This window comes from Limanda limanda, chromosome 11 (genome assembly GCF_963576545.1).
Source record: "Limanda limanda chromosome 11, fLimLim1.1, whole genome shotgun sequence".
Taxonomy (NCBI): domain Eukaryota; kingdom Metazoa; phylum Chordata; class Actinopteri; order Pleuronectiformes; family Pleuronectidae; genus Limanda; species Limanda limanda.
Window position 1 is genome coordinate 6123076 of NC_083646.1, and position 18757 is coordinate 6141832.

Consider the following 18757-nt stretch of genomic DNA (forward strand, 5'->3'; position numbering starts at 1 on the left):
TCCAGAGATTACGTGGTGTGTGTGTGTGTGTGTGTGTGTGTGTGTGTGTGTGCGTGTGTGTGTGTGTGTGTGCGTGTGTGTGTGTGTGTGCGTGAGGGGAAGGATGCAGCGCTAGTCAGTCTTTGGGATGGGTGAAGGCTGTGGGGAGGGAGGTGCATACAGGGGGAGGAGGAGGAGTGATGCATGTCTGCAAAGGGATGGATGGAGATATATAAGAGGAGGAGGAGAGAGGTATAGAGCCTTCGTTATGGTAACAGTGATACAAGGTGATGGTTAAATCAGTCATGTGTAAACTGGACAGGGACATTAAAAAACAGGCGAGCACATCATGGGAATATTGTGTGAATTATATGCGTATGACGTCAAAAGGGAGACTTTTAGAAACTATCATTTTCAAAGAGATTCACAAAAAGTTATTTTCAACAGGTTCTTGGGATAAAAAAAAACAACAGAGACCCAAGATTTAAGATTCAAATGTCCTACGGGATTATGTAAGATCAAATTTACTAGTGGACATTCATTACATCATAAAAACATGAAGATAATTTCTGGATATGCTGTATGTAAGGATCTTTTGATAATGGCTGTATTACAATAACATCTGCAACTGGCTGTTAGGATTCCACCCTCTTGTGACTTGTTTATGTTGTGGATGTCTTTGTGTTTTGACTTTAGATTCATCGACTATAAATTCGTACTTATCCTTCAAATATGACGCAGTTTATCACAACTTCTTACGATAACGTCAAAGTCACAACCAGACACGTTGTCAAGTGGATTTTAAAACGTGAAGGTCACTTGGAAAGCGCCATGGCTAACGTCCTATTTCAGCATGATTAGGAAAGACAAAATCCTGGCTACGCCCGTTTATCCAGATCCACATTTTTAGGGTTTCTTCTTTTAGTCATGTCTCACTCACACGCAAAAATGTTCATGGAATCCTCAGAGTAGCTTTGAGTAATCCTGCTGACAGATAAATGGCATTGAAAACACATTATTCTAAGTGGAGGTTAAATTGAATAACTCGTCTAATTAGACTTATTAAATAACAACCGAGTTTCTCGAACCTCAGTTGCTCTTTGTCATCAGGAACAGCCACATGTTCACAGGTACACAGCTGCCCTCGAATCAGTCCACTGAGTCTGTGTGTGTCTGTGTGTGTGTGTGTGTGTGTGTGTGTGTGTGTGTGTGTGTGTGTGTGTGTGTGTGTGTGTGTGTGTGTGTGTGTGTGTGTGTGTGTGTGTGTGGTTGTGTGTGTGCTGATCTCTCATTTTGGCCATTTCATCATGCCAGCAGTGAGGATTAATCTGGTGATTGCATCCCTGTCCTCGTCCTGCAGAATGCAACGTGTGTGTTCATGTGTATGTGTGTGAGTGACCTTCTTGTCCCTAATTCCACCAACATCCCTTTTTATTTATTTATTTATTTTAAATGTGTGGATTAACTTCAGTCACATGCAGCCACACCACCGGGGACAAGAATCATCCATTCAAGACACATTAAGGGGAAACTTATTTCTGCATTCACACATTTAAACACATCTTGTGAGCTTCATTTTTGTCTGAGGTGGAGAGGAGCTCTGATTACAAAGGACATCGGGCTTTTTAACCTTGCAGAGATTTTACATTAACCTACAACACACAGAACGAAAGAGAAACTGAAAAACAGGAAATGCCTCCTTTAAAATCTTTTGTATTGTGGGGGATGGGATGTGGGCACGCTCAGTGGTTTTGTGCAGCTGCTCTTGTTCACCACTAGAGGGAGATAAAGTATCATCACTACTTTACCACCACCAGAGGAGGTGAAGTTCTGATGACACCATTCAAAGTCTCTCTCTGGCTTGACGTGACAGTGCTGCACTAGTTTAAATAAAAAAAGGAGCAGAGCAGACTGTGGAAAAAAAGACGATAAAGAGAAAACAGAACCAGAGGTATACATGTACATTTCTGATGAAGGTTGTGAATTAGTCTCTAATATCATATCTTTAAATCGCCCCTAACTAACCTCATAGATGTAGATTATTCCACTGCACACCTTGAATACACAATTTGTAATTTTGTCCTCCTTGAATGCATTTGCAGTATCTTCCTGAAATGTCTCCTTTTCACTGCTGCTTCTCCATTTTCAACCAGATGTTGACAAAGACTCAGGATCTGCACAGCAGGGCAGGTACCAGAACCAGCAGGAAGGGGACAGGAACCAGCAGGAGAGCCGCGTACAGGACCCACGGCTCTGGATACTCCACCACACCTGAGATACACAAAACCACTGATGTCAATGATGAGATCGAACCGAGCATGTTATAGAGTTTTGGATTTAATGCAGTTGTCATCCGGTAAATGCCAATTTGAATTTAAAGAAAAAATAATAGAGAAAAGATAAGAAAAAAGGACTATTTTTCAAACAAAAGCATTTTAGTTTGGTCCATGTCCCATCTGCTAATATGGATGTGATTTATTTTGCAGTCAGCCACCAGGATGGGAACAATATAGTTTGGCTTCACTTTTGGGAGCAATCATGTCGTTCATCTTCTTATACAATCTATAGCTGTGTGTGTCAATGCATGGGTTGCAACCTCCGGAGGACAAACTTTTTACTGTTTTTGTTGCCCCTGTATGTTTTCATTAACATGTACTATAAGCTGTTATGTGCTGAACTCCTCTTGTAAACTAGAATATGAGACACAATAGATGAGGAGGGTGGATCATTATCAGGCTCTTTTTATATCTTTTATCTTTTATATATTTTTACATAGATATGTTTATGTCTACATAAATGTTACTTTGTATAAATAATAGAAAAAGTGAGTAAATAAGAAGTAAATAGATAGTAAATATATATTGTTTTTTATTATTATTATTGTTTTTCTTATGTGTGGTGTACTCATTTTGTTTTTATGTTTCTATGTTCATTTTATGCACCAATAACCAGAGCAAATTCCAGGTAGGTGTAAACACACTTGGCAATAAATACCTTCTGATTCTGATTCTGATTCTGGATCATTACCAGGCAGGTGGAAGATGCTTTTCGTTATCAGGTCTTTATTCAGGTGCAGCTGACACTCGTATTTTCCTCCGCCCCTGAGGGAGATGGTCACAGAGAGGGTGACGTAGGGCCGAGCCACTGCAGGGACTCCCGGAGCCGAGTCGACAGATTGTGTTTTGGATCCGTTCTTAACAATGGACAAAACGAATCCAGAATCCTGTGTCACGTTTATTTCACAGCGGAGCAGAGAGTCGTTGTGGGCGGTGAGGTTAAAGGTCATGGCGTCTGAAATGAAACAGACACAGATACACAGGCATGGGCACACGTGAAAGCACACTCACTTGTTGCAGGTTGATAAAGTTCTCATCATATGTGACAATTACATTTGAATATGATGTTGGAGGAGCATGTATATTATAAATGTCACCATTTTTCGAATTACACATTAAATGTAAGGTTTCTTGTTCAAAATATGTATTTTTGGTCACCTGCAGTTTTTGCTTGTTTTTTGTTTTGCAATAAATGTAAAATAGTAATTGTAAATTGCCGAGTCCATCCTGAGATATATTATCTCTAATCTTCACCCTGAATCTGATTCCTTTACCAAAGCTTTTCTTAATCGCCTTGACAAACTTTATCCGAGTTCTGTTTTTTAATTGGACTCTTCAGATCCCCCACACCCCCTTCCGCTGTAGCAATGAAAATGAATTACCGTAAATCGTCAATAAGGTCTTGTTTCCTATACTCCTGAAACTTTTGGTCGTCTCTGTGGTGATGGAGAGTTTGCAACAGTACTTCCTGTTATCTGCCCACTGGACCTTTTTGAGAATTATGGACTTGTTTAAGGACTTTGGGTTTTCGTCAAGGAGTTGTACACGTCCCTCATAGATCTCAGAAGGTTTCCACAGTTTGTGCTCCTCAGCGTCCTGTGTCACCCAGTACAGAACCGCAGTCACCAACGTCTCATCGGGGGAGAGGCTGAGCTGGCACGGCATGATGACATCATGACCCAGAGCAGCGGTGATCACAGGGGGCTGGTGAACCGTGACCAGGCAGCAAGAACCTTAAAGGGCCCATGAAAAATCTGATCAGAGAAAAGTGACAGCGTGTAGGTAACTGTCAGATTTAACTATCAGTTGTATGTGCAGTCACATGGATGTAGTTTGAATTTTAAATTGTAAGCTAAATCTTAAATGTTTGTATTTGAAGTCCACCATTTAAATGGAATGACGGTAGAACACTTAGGTTTCATGAAGTCTGAACAGTTTTTGAAACTTGTTGCAGAATATTCATTGTGAGACAGGAACTACTGAAATTCCTTAAACTCACTGATGACACACAAAAAAAAAACTGATGAAAAAACACGATGTAACAAAGGTTTGAAATAAAAATTGTGTGTAAAATTGTATTTCCATTCACCAATGTAAGTTATGTTAAAAGGCTCTGTTGGATTAATCATAGAAAAATAGGTTTAACGACCTAGAATGTGACACTGAATAATAATAATCATTAACAAGAGTACGAATATCAGTTAATCAATCAAATTATATACAAATCATAATTTGTCTCATGGGGCTTAACAAGAGGCGACATTCTCTGTTTTTAACCCTCCACAAAAGTAAGGAAAAACTACCAAAAACACACTTTGAACAGGGGAAAACCTGTCGAATCCTCAGAGAGACTAGAGACACGCGTGACTAGCATGATACTTGTTTCTTTGAGAACACGTGTCAACACCAAAGCAGAAAAACCACAACACAAAGACTAAAACGGTCTGAATTAAACCAGGTCACTTACAAACAGCGTCACAAGGAAAACCTCAAGATTAGATTTCATGAATAGACTTACCTGCAAAAAGGCATTTAGAGCCTGGAGGACAATTATGATTGTGAATTTTACCTGAGACCATAAAGTTGAGAAACACCCATGCTCTCCAGCCCAATTTCGCCAAAATTCCGCTGTTATGCCACTCAGGAAAAATGATCTTTATCATGACTCTACCAACCAAAGACAATGTTGAAAAAAAGACGATGGTACCTCCTTTAACTGCAGAACAGTTTGACTAACCACTTCCTCTGGTTAAGATGCAGGGTTTCAACCCCCAGTATTTTATTATTGTTTTGATATTGCAAAGATAACATTGTTTAACTTATGACTACATGTTTATTGGTTCTTTTGAAATAAAACTAATTATTTTCTACTTTTTTCCTTAAAATACTAACAAATTAATTGAAAGTGAAAGAAAAAAAAAGTGAGTCAAAGAACAGTTATATAATGTGTTTCGGTTGATTGAGGGTTTTGGAGAACAAGGTTTTTTTATGAAGTTGATCCTGTTTTTGGACTCTTGAACTGTATAACTGTCTTAGGTCTGTCTTAAGGGAATTTCTTCAAATTCTGGACTCAAAGTTGAACTGATCTCAGCGCTCTTTCTTTCTTTCTTTTTCTCTTACTTTCTTTCTTTTCTTCGCATAAGCACTTCAACCCTGATCGGAAATCTCGGTGAAGTGCTGTTATTTCATGTTCCTTTAGTTTCACCCACACAGTCTCTTGGTTTCACGTGTGTTTTGCAGAAGTGTGAAATGCAGTAGCTCTTCAGCAGGATACAAACAACCTTTTTGCAGCCACATATATCTGAGGTCAAATGATGTCAGTTATCAGCTTGTGATAAAATAGTTTATAGTTTGTATTAATAATAATATACATCCCTGAGGTAAATATTTTTCAGATAACGATTTTATAATCATTTTTGTTTCTTTTCTACATGTCAAATGTATTTTATGATGATTTCGAGAGGTCGACCTCCTGGTGGGGAACTAGTGGCCTAAATGTCCTATTTATAAATAAAATATCTTGATAATAGATAGTTGAATTTCTAAAATAAACCAGCTACAACAGCAGTATAATGCTTTTAAATTCCTGTATCAGTATTAACACACTAATAAAGTTAAATATGACAGCCAACATCAATCAACAAAGGATATGTTACCACAAAATGATTACTCTTACTTTGAAACTTAAGTATATTCTGATAATATTTACTATTACTTAAAGGTTTAGTCTGTACAATCTAGTGACATCTAGTGGTGAAGTGTCATGAAGTGTCAAACAAGAAAGCGAACCGGTGGTTGCATTCAGTTGTCATAAAAAATCAAAAGGTGTATATTTTGTCCAGTCTGGGCTTTCTGTAAAAAAACATGGCCACCTCCGTAGAGCGGACCCAATGTAAATATATGGTATTTAAATTTAAAGAGCCCGTTCTAGAGTAAAGAAAACAACAATTTGTACAATATAGATGAAACACACTGATAAAAAAATCACTAGGATGATTTCATCTTCAATTTCTCCCAACAGATCATTTTTACCTGAATCCTACACCCTGGACCTTTAAGTTGTAAGAAAGACTTTTAATTTCAAGTACAAGTATTGCTTGAGTACGTTAAAGTTAGCTGTGTAGCTAGTTAAAAAGCTTAAAAATGAACTACATTACCCAGACAACCTTTCGCCTCAGCACTACGTCTCAACGTCAGTCGGTAAGCAAATTCCAACATGGAGGATCTGGTAGCTGTAGAGAAGAGCCCGGTATGAATTCGAGCGAATGTTCCCCGTCGGTTTTTGCGGTTTAAATCGGGTTTGACTCTGCGCACTTCGCTGTTTTACGTGTGAAATCGTGCGTGTCACATGTCCGTGTTCGTCTCTGGTCGTGAAATCGAGTGTGATCGCTCGTTAACGCCGACTAAACGTAAACCTGCCAATTCATTCTCTGCTCGGTGCGGATGCTGTGTCATGGGCAGCTAGCCGCTAGCGTTAGCATTGCGTGTGTAGGGCTGTAAAACTGCCTGAAGCGGGGTTCTATTCAAACCTGGAAGGGATGTTGATGGTTTAGATGCTGTTTACATGCTGTCGTCGTGTGTGTCGAGTCGTGTTTTTGCTTCTGTGAACCGTTAAAGTAAGCTAACTGTCAACATGCTAACGGGACGCTAAGCTAGTGTTTGTCCCTGTTAGCTGTTAACCTGAACATCCAGCTGTTGTTTATCTGCAAACTCATTTTCTTGTCCTTGTTTCACATCGGGCTGAAAATCAGTGTGCACCTCAAACAGCATGTTGCTCTTCTGAAAAGCAGCAGAGCCTCGTCACCATTGTGTGTTTCAGTAGTTTGCTCCCTAGTTAAATGTATTGTGTCGTGTTGTGTCACCTTTGGCAGGAAGACATGCCGGCAACACTGAGTTCCAGACCCCAGACAGGGCTGTCCTTCCTGGCACCTGAACCAGAGGATCTGGAGGACCTGTACAGCAGATATAAGGTCAGTCACCTGCTCATGAACCAACACTTGTGTAGCCATGAATAAACTGGGAGCATTTATCTGGCATCTCCATGGAAAACAGAGGCCTGTGATCTGCTTACATGTTTTTATTGGACTTTGGGATTTTTGTAGCTGATGCATTAATAAGAAACGCAGCCTTTGCTTACTCATATTGACGTTGATGACCGTGACAGCTGTTGCAGCTTGACTCATTCAGCTCACCCCTAATGTCTAATATACCATAAAGTAATTATTGTAAAGTTCATTAACACGTATACTTAAAGGTGCCTCAGAGAAAAAGATTGATACAATATGTTGCTTACAGATAAACCAGGGGTCCACTTCAGTTTATCAGAGAATATGTCTTAATTAAATGTGTATAATGGTCCGCAGACAACACGTCAGTACATTCACACACTCAGCAACAAAAGTTTCATTAACTGATTAAGATATATTCAAAATTATAAAATCCAATAAAGATGAGGATTGTTTCATGTACTTTTTTATTCCAAAAGTGCTGTCAATGATTTCCTTAAATCTTGTTTTTCAGTCACAGTTTTAGTTTCGAAGCAGCCTGGGTCAGATTTATGTTTACATTAATATCCAGCAGGTTCTCGTGCTAAATTCTTGCTTTCTTTCCCTGGTTTCTTTTGCAGAAGCTGCAGCAGGAGCTGGAGTTCCTGGAGGTGCAGGAGGAATACATTAAAGATGAACAGAAAAACCTAAAGAAAGAGTTTCTCCACGCTCAGGAGGAGGTGAAGAGGATACAGAGCATCCCACTCGTCATTGGCCAGTTCCTGGAAGCTGTTGACCAGAATACGGCTATTGTTGGCTCCACTACAGGTATCGTCAAAAGGAAAAAACTAATTGTATTGTATGCTGCCATCATTTTATAATAAAATATGCAGATCAAAATTAGATTTACCAGTCCCATAGAGCTCCACAAAGCTTCTGTATGTCCGACCCAAAAAGGACCAGCAACTTTTTTACACAAACCCAAGATGGACTTATAAACCCTAAAAAAACATATTTAGACCTAAACCTTAACATAACTGTGTGTAGCTGTACCTGGAAATGGGACCTAATATGTTATTAGTATTGGTACGCCAATACTCAAATTGATTTAATAGAAGCTATAAGGGAAGATCTTCTGCTGCAAGGAATAATTAAATTCTTAATAGTGTTAAATTTCCAAGGGATTCATGGAACACAACGTTGTATACCTCTTTAAAACGCCAAATTACTGTGAGAGTAATGAATATGAATTAAATATTAATGTAATAGCGAATGATGCATGCAAGCTGTATATTTGAATGCTTTATCATGTTCTGACTTTCAGTCTTCTGAGACTCCTAGAAGAAATGTACTGTGTGCTGGCAGATTTGAATTATTCAGTGTGAAGTACATGTTTGGAATCTGTAGTGTGTTCTGTTCTGTGTTCTTTCCATTTTTACTCACCATTGTTTCCTTCCTTAGGGTCCAACTACTATGTGCGCATCCTGAGCACCATCGACAGAGAGCTGCTGAAGCCCAACGCTTCAGTGGCCTTGCACAAACACAGCAACGCCCTGGTAGATGTGCTCCCTCCTGAAGCTGACAGCAGCATCATGATGCTGACGTCAGGTAAAACGCTCAGTGTCCCGCTGTCCCAGAGGATTTCAGGTTGCATGATCAGTAGACCTGTTAAAGTCCCCAGAAGCTCAACACAGCTAAACAGAGTGTGACAGTGATTATGTCTTATAAGCTGTGTTGAGCTTATTTATTTTCTAGTAGCATGTCAAAAGATTTTATTCATATTTTTTTACTATCAAGCTGTCATTTACTTTTGTTTCCTAATCCACAGACGGCATTTATCCACTAGAATGCTCAAGAGGATATTTTTGTTATTTAGTTGAATATTAGAGATGATATAACTTAGCTTTTCTCTGTTTCTGTTCCCAGATCAAAAGCCAGATGTGATGTATGCTGACATTGGTGGTATGGATATCCAGAAGCAGGAAGTCAGGGAAGCAGTGGAGCTGCCACTTACTCACTTTGAACTCTACAAACAGGTCAGATATTCAACAGAAAGGTGTAATTTCAGCTCAGACAGACATTTATACGCTCAGTGATCAAAGTGGAGAGTAATATCATAGATTGGCTCAATGAAATGGAAGAAATAGATAATTTGCATGGAACAATTTGCATGACCACAGAGAAGCAGCTGCATAGAAACAGGACTAAACTTTCAATCCCTGTCTGCTTACATTCCCAGATTGGTATTGACCCACCCAGGGGTGTCCTTATGTACGGCCCTCCCGGTTGTGGTAAGACCATGTTGGCCAAGGCTGTGGCTCATCACACTACAGGTAAGTCCTCCCAACCAGACACCTTGTCACTGCACAGGAATTACAACATTGGAATTCTATTACTGGACTTCATCTGTGTATTTCTTTTATTTTGTAGTGTGGTATTGTCTTGCTTTTTACCAAATTTGACAATTAGCCATTTCCCATAAGACAGTTTACCTGCAGGATTCAACTGTGGGGTCACATCAAGTACAGGCTCAGATCTCAAGTCAGCTCTGCTTTCAGAACAGGAAATGTACAAAGACATACGACTACACAGGTTATGCAGAGACTTCTGTTTCTACACTTGTGTCTACATCGCATATTATGAGGGCATATTATGAGGACATATTTGCCGCTGGAGCAGCATATATCAATTCTACAGTTGGGCTGGGCGATATAACTTAAAATAAATATCACAATATCTCAAACCTTACCTTGATCGAGTTTAATGAATGATTATTTTATGAATAAAATAATAATAATATTAGTATCCTCTTTTCCCTCACTCATATATAAATATATATATATATACTTATATATTTATGTGTGTCAAAGTGCATAAGTAGGTTTTATATTTCCTGTCCTGACATTGGAGGTGACCTGAGAGTGGAGCACATGAGGAGCCTGTAGCCACATCTATTTAATTTTCTTCTTTTGTGTTGACAACACAAGATTAATTCAAATACTATATTATTTATACTCAAATGTCATGACTCAAAAAAACGCAACTATACTGACAAGTGATAACTTATATCATCTGTTTTTCCCTCCAGCTGCGTTCATCCGTGTGGTTGGCTCTGAGTTTGTTCAGAAGTATTTGGGTGAAGGCCCTCGTATGGTGCGTGACGTCTTCCGGCTGGCGAAAGAAAATGCTCCTGCCATCATTTTCATTGATGAGATTGATGCTATCGCCACTAAGCGCTTTGATGCACAGACTGGAGGTACGAATCTGTGTGTCTCACATGGAAAAGTCAAGATTCAGCCTGAATACATCCCTGTAAGTAACATCACGGTGATGTAACTTGTTTGTTGTTTTCTTCTGCAGCTGACAGGGAGGTGCAGAGAATCCTGCTTGAGCTGCTTAATCAAATGGACGGCTTCGACCAGAACGTCAACGTCAAGGTGAGTCCTGTCCATCTCCCTTGTGACGAACTTAACAGTTTCCCCTGAGACTCAACCATCCGCATATTTGCCTAGTCATGATGCCAGTGATGGAGCACTGTGCGTCATCCTAGCCACTAAAGCCCTGCCCCCCCCTACCAGCCATTCATTCACTCTACCATCATCACTGTCATTCAGCTTCAAAAACACCCCTGAAGCTTATGTTGACATTTTTCAAAACCTTAAATCGACGTTTTGCCTAAAAGCCATTTGCACACACATCACTGCTCAGGCTTGAAGGGGGCTCTTTTTATACTTCCAGGAGTTAACACATTTTATGGAGGAGTTTAGCTTACTGTATAGCTGTAACTTTGCATCAGTCTCCTTGCTACAGTCTGTGTCTGCAATTTTCTTATTTATGTAATTTCCCAATCTTCCCTACGAATGTGTCTCATAAAGCAGAACAGAGTGACGACCCAGCAAACAGGAGTTAAGAGCTGGGCTGGTGGTGGGATGTATTATTTAGTGCTGCGGCGGCTGAAAGTATTAGGCTTTCGTTGAACTGTGTCCTGATGGCATTATGTAAAGTGGCGTTGGAGTTGTGATGCAAGTAATGGCCTTAGAATTGAGTTCAGACAGGTTGGGTGAGGCAGCAGTTTGTTATCATGCCTCTTAGTGTCTGATTTGTATAAGAGAGCATGTTGAAACAGATGGATACTGTTGTCCAATAGAAGGAGAACATGCAAATAGCAATGTAGGTTATGTAAAAGTAAATTTCTGGATGAAAAAATAACCCTTTGCATCTTACATCAAAGCTTGAGCAGTTAGTGAGCGATTCATGTTTCAAAGGATTGTAAAAAATCACTGCCTTAATGTATCCTGGGTGAGTTAGCTCCAAGTTGAGTTAATTTCTCATCCCTTCAGTAAACCAGAAGCAACAGTTGTATCACGATATGTTTACCAATATGCTCACATGATTCCTGTTGACATTTGAACCCCCCTTAGGTGATCATGGCCACCAACAGAGCAGACACACTGGACCCAGCCCTGCTGCGCCCTGGTCGTCTGGACAGAAAGATTGAGTTCCCCCTGCCTGACCGCAGGCAGAAACGTCTCATTTTCTCCACCATCACCAGTAAAATGAACCTCTCCGAGGAGGTTGACCTGGAGGACTGTATCCTTTTGCCCCATAACAGCATTGGTTTTTGTGTGTGTGTTTGTAACAGGGTGAGAAATTAACTTATGCTTTTGGCGGTGTTTTTTGCATAGTACAAATTACTATATTTTTGCCATTAAGATAATTTGAACTCGTGTTTGACGACTAAAACTTGTCAACATTATCTACTCTTGATGACCAATAATCATCCATACCATGTTATTTCTATAAGATATATTTTATTGTGAAGCAGTTTGAGACGGGACCACTGAAAGTCATATTTTAAATATCTGAGTCACACTCAGCTGGTCTCTACATTTTGTTTAATTGTATTCTGAAAGCATACAAGTGTAGAAGAGCTCTTCATATAATCTTTAGCTCACTGAGGCTCGCCGCCTTAACGCTGCCTCTTTCCTGTTTATAATTAGAAATAAGTCATTCATGTCCAGCTTATTTCAGAGTTTATTACCTGTGAATTTTGTCTTTTAGTCACTCGTTTGCATCAGTGTTAGATTCAACACACAGCTCTTAGTTTTTTTTTGTCGTAAGAACTTTGGCTAATTTGTTATTTTATCTTCTGCGGTGTCAGATTTGGTGTTTGCAGAGATGTCGACATCACACTCAATGTGCTAATAACGGCCCTGCTGGAGCTACCACACTTTGTTCCTGACCACAGTGTAGTTACTCTGTATATGCTGCTCTCACAATCTCAACTATACAAAATCGAATTGTGAATCAGAAAGCTGGGGGGGGGGAAATGTTTTTCAGTGAGCAGGCATCTCTTGTATATTTGCATTTCTGTGTTATCCTTAACGAATGCAAAGATGTGGCCAGACCAGACAAGATCTCTGGAGCTGATATAAACTCCATCTGCCAGGAGGTAAGCTAAAGCTTTAAATAGGAAAATGAATAAACTTACATTTTATGTACAGAGCAATTAAAGATTAATTATTTTATATTTCTTCTTTGTCTCTTCCTCGCCTCTCTCAGGCTGGCATGTTGGCAGTGCGTGAGAACAGATATATCGTCCTGGCCAAAGACTTCGAAAAAGCTTACAAGACCGTGATCAAGAAGGATGAGCAGGAGCACGAGTTCTACAAGTAGAGAAACAACCCTATCCAGGAAACAACCGTGTCCAGACACACAAGTTTATTGATTTACGTCTTGTCTGTATCTACAGTGTGTCTTAAAAATCCATTAAAGTTTTCCATAAAAAAGATGCGCGTCTTTGTTTCTCTGACTTGAAATATGTGTGAAGATACAAGATTTGGTTTTGATTTTAAAGCTATAATGATGAATGGGTTCTTTGGCAAGTTTGTCAAAAGTAAAGAATTTGGCATCAGTTGATAAAACAATGTTTTTAAGCAAAACTAAAAGAAAAACACTTCTTTTGCCTATTGTGAATATTGGCCGATTATCTCAATGTTTTATATAACACAGTGCTGGTCTGATAAAATTAGCTTTTTGAAGGTGTCAGCTTGAAAGAAATAATGGATCTTTTTGGACCAAATTATTCACAAAGAAAGTAATCGACAGATAAATTGATAAATACAAATAATCCTTAGTAACAGCCCTTGTTTGGGTTAATGTTAGTAAGTTGGCAATTCCTCAGCAGCAGTCTTTCATTGCTTGGCCTTTGTCCACATATTTCTCCCCCAATGTTAAGTAATGGTGTCATATTTCCTGCTAGCAAAATGTTCTATGGAGAGATTCCACTGAAGCACTTACTCAGACACTTCAACACAACATTTTGAGGTAGTGGAGAAAGGAGATGTTGCTCTCGGGGTATAAATTGATCTTGTGGACTTAATCAATATGAAGAAAAATGTCTGAAATCATATCAGCACACATTTGTTATGGTATCAAATTAGGCATATGCTCATTCATATTTGTATTCAGCTGCAGTTATACACAGTGATTTGATGGTGGAGTTGACAGTGCACTGGTGTCAGGCCTGGCCTCTGGGTCAGTCCCTTCGATCCTGTTCTCCAAGCGGCACAGTGGTTCCTTGCTGTTTCTATTCTGAGTCATTGCAGCCTGAAGTTGCAGCTCTCCCTACAGGCCACAAGTGGGAGGAAGATCATTCACTATATCACTCAAGCTGCACTGTCTGTAAAACAAACGCACACCAAGCTACACAGCTAATCAGACCTTTCTTCAGAAATGTTCAGGATTTACATGGGTTGGGTAAAAGAGCTTGGACTTTATTGTAGTAGATTCTATTGAGGTTAAATAAGGAGCCACTTAAAATAATCGATCAGACATTTCAACTTTGCCTCCTGTTAAATATTTACCAAACGACAAAGTAAATACAAAAGACCTAGGGGTGCAATGAAAGCTTCATGTGGACATCAAATTAATGGTTACCCACATTTGTTTCATCTGTTACTTTCAGACATGAACTCTGCTCACTGGTGGGAGGGTTGTAAGGGGTCAAGATGGGGAAAAGCTGCAGTGCTAGTTCTGCACCGTCTCAGACAGAGAAGAAATTAAATGTGTTGATAATTTCATGTAATTACACATTTGCTCTTTTTTATCATTAGAATCCTTATGTTGCTCTTAAAAAAAAGCAACATAAGTAAAAGATTGTTACTTACCTAATCAGTGAAATGTCTTCTGTATAAAATATGCAGTGTTCCGTTTTCATTAAATAGTTTTTGGCCCTGTTCTAGAACATGTGCTGTTTAAAAAAAACAATCTATGATCTACATTTAGCTCCAAAAGATCACACATTTTTGTATAAAAATGTTTTATACTGACTATCAGTGAAACCTGTGGCTTGGTTTAGCGCTCCAGTTTCTGAGTAATGAGCTTTAATAGAATACACAAAGTTTGTGGCCCAGCCACTGCACCTGGCTGGAGCTGTCTCGTGTTTCATTTCTCCAGGATTTAAGCAGGTCAAACCAGATCTTGTTTTTACTCTGAATCCACAGGTCCCAGCATGTCCTCGGGCCCTTTCTACTGAAGTCACAGCTTTAACTAAACAGCCAACAATTTCAAATAAAAAACAAACAATTTTTCCAAAGCAGAGGCATGCAATAGGCTTTAGTCAAAGCAGCCACATCATGGTCGGAAACCCCCTAATGAGGCCCCCATGTCCCCAACTTCCTGCCAATAGCTTAATCATTATCATGGTTTGGTTGGAAAATGGAACGTCTAAATGTGTGTATGATGTGCCTGGGATAATGGTGGAGGTTTGCACTTCACTTACTTACTATTTTTATTTGAAAGCACAAACTTATCTTTGTTTCTAATTAGGGCCCTAGCACCGACAGTTTACTCAACAGCGCCCCCTGTAACGCAGCAATTCTGTCTGCTTTAACCGATCTTCACGAAAATCGGTACACACGTGTATCATGACCGGAGGGAAAGACAAACACGGGGCACCAATTTGATTAACGCATCAGGAAGTCGGCCATTTTACACTAGAGGTGTGCATCTTCTCTAGCCTCACGATTGGATTACGATCATCAGTCTACGATTCGACTCACAACGATGCAGAAAGCTAGCTAGCCATTTCACTCTCTTTCTCGACATTAATGGATTGAAAAATAAGACTTGCATACACGGGTCATTTTTGACCCATGGGTGTAAAAGTGATGTTTGTTTATAAAGTAAGATAATGATTTGTGGTAATAAACAACAAGATGTTTAATGAATTCTTAGAATATTGAATGATAAAGTACCTTTATTTGAGAAATATAACAAAAAAAAAAAAATAATGCATGGAACAACACAGGAAATGAATACGGGTCATTTTTTACCCTTGTTGTGCTTTAGAAGGGCAGTGATACAAAAAATATTTAAAAAGTAACAAAGGAAAAATTTCAATAAGGATTTGTGATGATCCCTCACATGTGGCTCTCTCTGAGGTTTCTACATATTTTTACCTGTGAAAAGGGTTTTTAGTAGTTTTTCCTTACTCTTGTTGAGGGTTAAGGACAGAGGATGTCACACAATGTTAAAGCCCCATGAGACGAATTGTTATTTGTGAATGTGGGCTATACAAATAAAACTTGATTGATTGATTGATTGATGATCAAAGACAAGTTATTAAGGAATACCTGAAATACTGAATGATGAAATGCGTTCACTGCAAAGATCGAAAATAAATGGTCATAGATTCCTCTGATGTCTTGGATTGTTGCAAAGGTGAAAGATTCGTACGATCCAAAGTGAAACAAGAGAGTTTCTGACCCGCACACTCCTGCTCGCAGCCAGTTTCTGACTTAATGCGCTAGCTGTGTTTATAATATCTGAGCTGGACTTGTTTTCATATACTTTATTGCTTTTTTTAATATAAAGAAAATTGATATAGATCCGCCTAATATTACATTTAGGTTAATTAAATGCTACACTGTAACCGCACAGTACCACTGGAGTCCAGAATCAGAATACTTGGAATTAGAACTAAAAGGTGAGGAGAGAGGAGAGAGGAGAGAGGAGAGGAGGAGAGAGGAGAGAAGAGAGAGGAGAGAGGAGACTGGAGAGAGGAGACAGGAGACAGGAGACAGGAGAGAGGAGGGTGGGGAGAGGAGAGAGGAGAGAGGAGAGAGGAGAGAGGAGAGAGGAGAGAGGAGAGAGGAGAGAGGAGAGAGGAGAGAGGAGAGAGGAGACAGGAGACAGGAGACAGGAGGGAGGAGGGAGGAGGGAGGAGGGAGGAGGGAGGAGGGAGGAGGGAGGAGGGAGGAGGGGAGGAGTGAGGGGATAGGAGGAGAGGAGGGAGGAGAGGAGGAGAGGAGGAGAGGAGGAGAGGAGGGAGGAGAGGAGGAGACAGGAGAGAGGAGGGAGGAGGGGAGAAGAGAGAAGAGGGAGGAGAGAGGAGAGAGGACACAGGAGACAGGAGACAGGAGACAGGAGTGAGGGGATAGGAGAGAGGAGAGAGGAGAGATGAGGGAGGAGAGAAGGAGAGGAGGAGAGGAGGAGAGGAGGAGAGGAGGAGAGGAGGGAGGAGTGAGGGGATAGGAGAGAGGAGAGAGGAGAGAGGAGGGAAGAGGGGAGGAGAGAGGGGAGAGGAGAGAAGAGAAGAGGGAGGAGAGAGGAGACAGGAGATAGAAGGGAGGAGAGAGGAGGGAGGAGAGAGGAGAGAAGACGGAGGAAAGAGGAGGCGAGGAGAGAGGAGGGGAGGAGAGAGGGTAGAGGAGAGAATAGAAGAGGGAGGAGAGAGGAGAGAAGAGGGAGGAGGGAGGTGGGAGGAGGGAAGAGCCGTCGCTAACACACCCTCTCCGCTTCAACTTCCAGACCCGTGTGGCCGCCGGAGGAACAGCGGCGTGTTGGGGATCACCGACCGTGAGCAGCCGGTTCAGCAGCCCGGGAACACACCCTGCCTCTCCGGTAAGAACAACACGACCCACCGGTGGGCTGCGACCACCACGCCGTGGGGGGGACAGCGCCGGAACAGCATGTGCGTGTGTTTGTGCGGCTCGGAGCTAGCTAACAAGCTAACGGACTCACAGCAGTCGACCCGCAGCGGCTAGCTCGGCTCGGCTCGGCTCGGACTCCCCGTCACAGCTGGCAGGGGTCGGCTGTAGTTCGGAGGCCTGGGGGGGGGGTCGGTTGTGATAAACACACTAGCGTCGGTGAAACTCCGGTGCGGACATAGTTAACGGTTGTGTTCAAAGGGGAGGGAGGGAGGGAAGGGGGAGGTGAAGTAGTTTGAAGTTGAATCACTCGTTAAACGTCGAGTTTTACTTTTCGACGTGTTACCGACCAGCGGTGAGTTGTGAGTCGGTTAAACAAGTTGACGTGTATCCGCCTGAGCCGATGTTAGCTCAAAGTTTCAATGCGACACCCCCCCTACCACCACCCCACCCAACCCCACCGACCGGTTGCGCAACTTGTCGCTAAAGTTTACTTACACAAATCCCAAACACACACAAACACAAACCGCGACACGTTGAGTTCTACGACAACTGGGATCTGTGTGTAACCTGGTTGGTTAGTAGTTAAACTACTTATGGTGGTGTGGGGGGGGTGCTGGTTGTCACTGGTGGGGCTGTGGTGGTCGCCATTGTTAGCTGCAGTCCCCAGTAAAGGTTCAGGGGCTTCATAGTGTGTTTCACATGTACACAGAACAGAACAAAAGGCTCAGCAAGCCCCCCCCCCCCCAGCTGTCTGATAGATGAGACCTGACTCTGGATCAGTGGAAGATGCAAAAACTCTGTAAACCAATGTTTCCAGTTCTATCATAGAACCTGGAGCAACCGGAAGTCCTGGTGACAGCAGCTCTGTGGTCGCGATGCTACACCCAGGGCCCCTCGAACTTCTTTGTAAATTCACTTCTGTTTTTTTTGTTGGGAAACTCCAACCTCTATAGTTCTCACATTTTACAGATTTGGATAGATGTGTACTTTTATTGATCCCAGATTGATAAACGATCGCATGTCGAGGGCGTTGCACAGAGAGAGAAGAAGCAACACAACAGCTCAAGGACAATCAAATACCAAAACACATGGTGAGAGGGACAAACTGTGCGAGTGTGTTCATGTGTGAGTTGTGATGTTACGAAGAGAAAGAGGGAAACTTCCTTCAAGTCTGTGTGATTATTTCCTCCCAATAGACAACAATAATGCATGAAATAACACAGGAAATGAATACAGGTCATTTTTGACCCATGTTGCGCTTTAGAAGGGTAGTGATTCAAAAATTATTTAAAAAGTAACTAAGGAAACACTTAAATAAGGATTTGTGATTATCAAAAGACAAGTTATTAAGGAATACCTGAAATACTGAATGATGAAATGCGTTCACTGCAAAGATCGAAAATAAAAACTGAGCCAGGGTTGCTTTGGATAAGTGTTGTGTAGCAATGGGTTAAGTTGAAAGAACAACACTTGTTGTAGTTGAATAAAATGTGCGAGTGTGCACCGGGACAGTGTGTGTGTT

At 41.0% G+C, this 18757-nt stretch overlaps 2 protein-coding genes across 2 annotated transcripts; one reads left to right on the top strand and one right to left on the bottom strand.

The window, feature by feature from the left end:
* Positions 1–1443: 1443 nt before the first annotated feature.
* LOC133014700 (uncharacterized) lies at positions 1444–4927 on the bottom strand. The gene is made up of 4 exons (XM_061081966.1): positions 4885–4927; positions 3698–4048; positions 2974–3270; positions 1444–2250 (listed from the first exon to the last, which is right to left on the bottom strand). Exons 1-4 carry the CDS (start codon positions 4892–4894, stop codon positions 2147–2149), a joined length of 762 nt encoding a protein of 253 aa, XP_060937949.1. The 5' UTR covers positions 4895–4927; the 3' UTR covers positions 1444–2146.
* A 1597-nt stretch (positions 4928–6524) lies between these two features.
* psmc4 (proteasome 26S subunit, ATPase 4) lies at positions 6525–13091 on the top strand. The gene is made up of 11 exons (XM_061081661.1): positions 6525–6564; positions 7187–7285; positions 7942–8128; positions 8762–8908; positions 9227–9336; positions 9540–9633; positions 10389–10556; positions 10661–10737; positions 11722–11890; positions 12697–12752; positions 12863–13091. The coding sequence occupies exons 1-11, from the start codon at positions 6532–6534 to the stop codon at positions 12974–12976; spliced, it is 1254 nt and encodes a 417-aa protein (XP_060937644.1). The 5' UTR covers positions 6525–6531; the 3' UTR covers positions 12977–13091.
* Positions 13092–18757: the final 5666 nt, after the last annotated feature.

What these genes read in the sequence shown, in the direction of transcription:
- psmc4 (XM_061081661.1), top strand. Translation starts at nt 6,532, where the DNA reads ATGGAGGATCTGGTAGCTGTAGAGAAGAGCCCG. An exon ending in TATTGTTGGCTCCACTACAG is followed by an intron (nt 8,129 to 8,761) that starts GTATCGTCAAAA and finishes TTCCTTCCTTAG; the next exon opens with GGTCCAACTACTATGTGCGC. An exon ending in ACTTTGAACTCTACAAACAG is followed by an intron (nt 9,337 to 9,539) that starts GTCAGATATTCA and finishes TTACATTCCCAG; the next exon opens with ATTGGTATTGACCCACCCAG.
- LOC133014700 (XM_061081966.1), bottom strand. An exon ending in GACCTTATTGACGATTTACG is followed by an intron (nt 3,271 to 3,697) that starts GTAATTCATTTT and finishes GTTTCATTTCAG; the next exon opens with ACGCCATGACCTTTAACCTC. An exon ending in ATCAGAATCAGAATCAGAAG is followed by an intron (nt 2,251 to 2,973) that starts GTATTTATTGCC and finishes TGTGTATCTCAG; the next exon opens with GTGTGGTGGAGTATCCAGAG.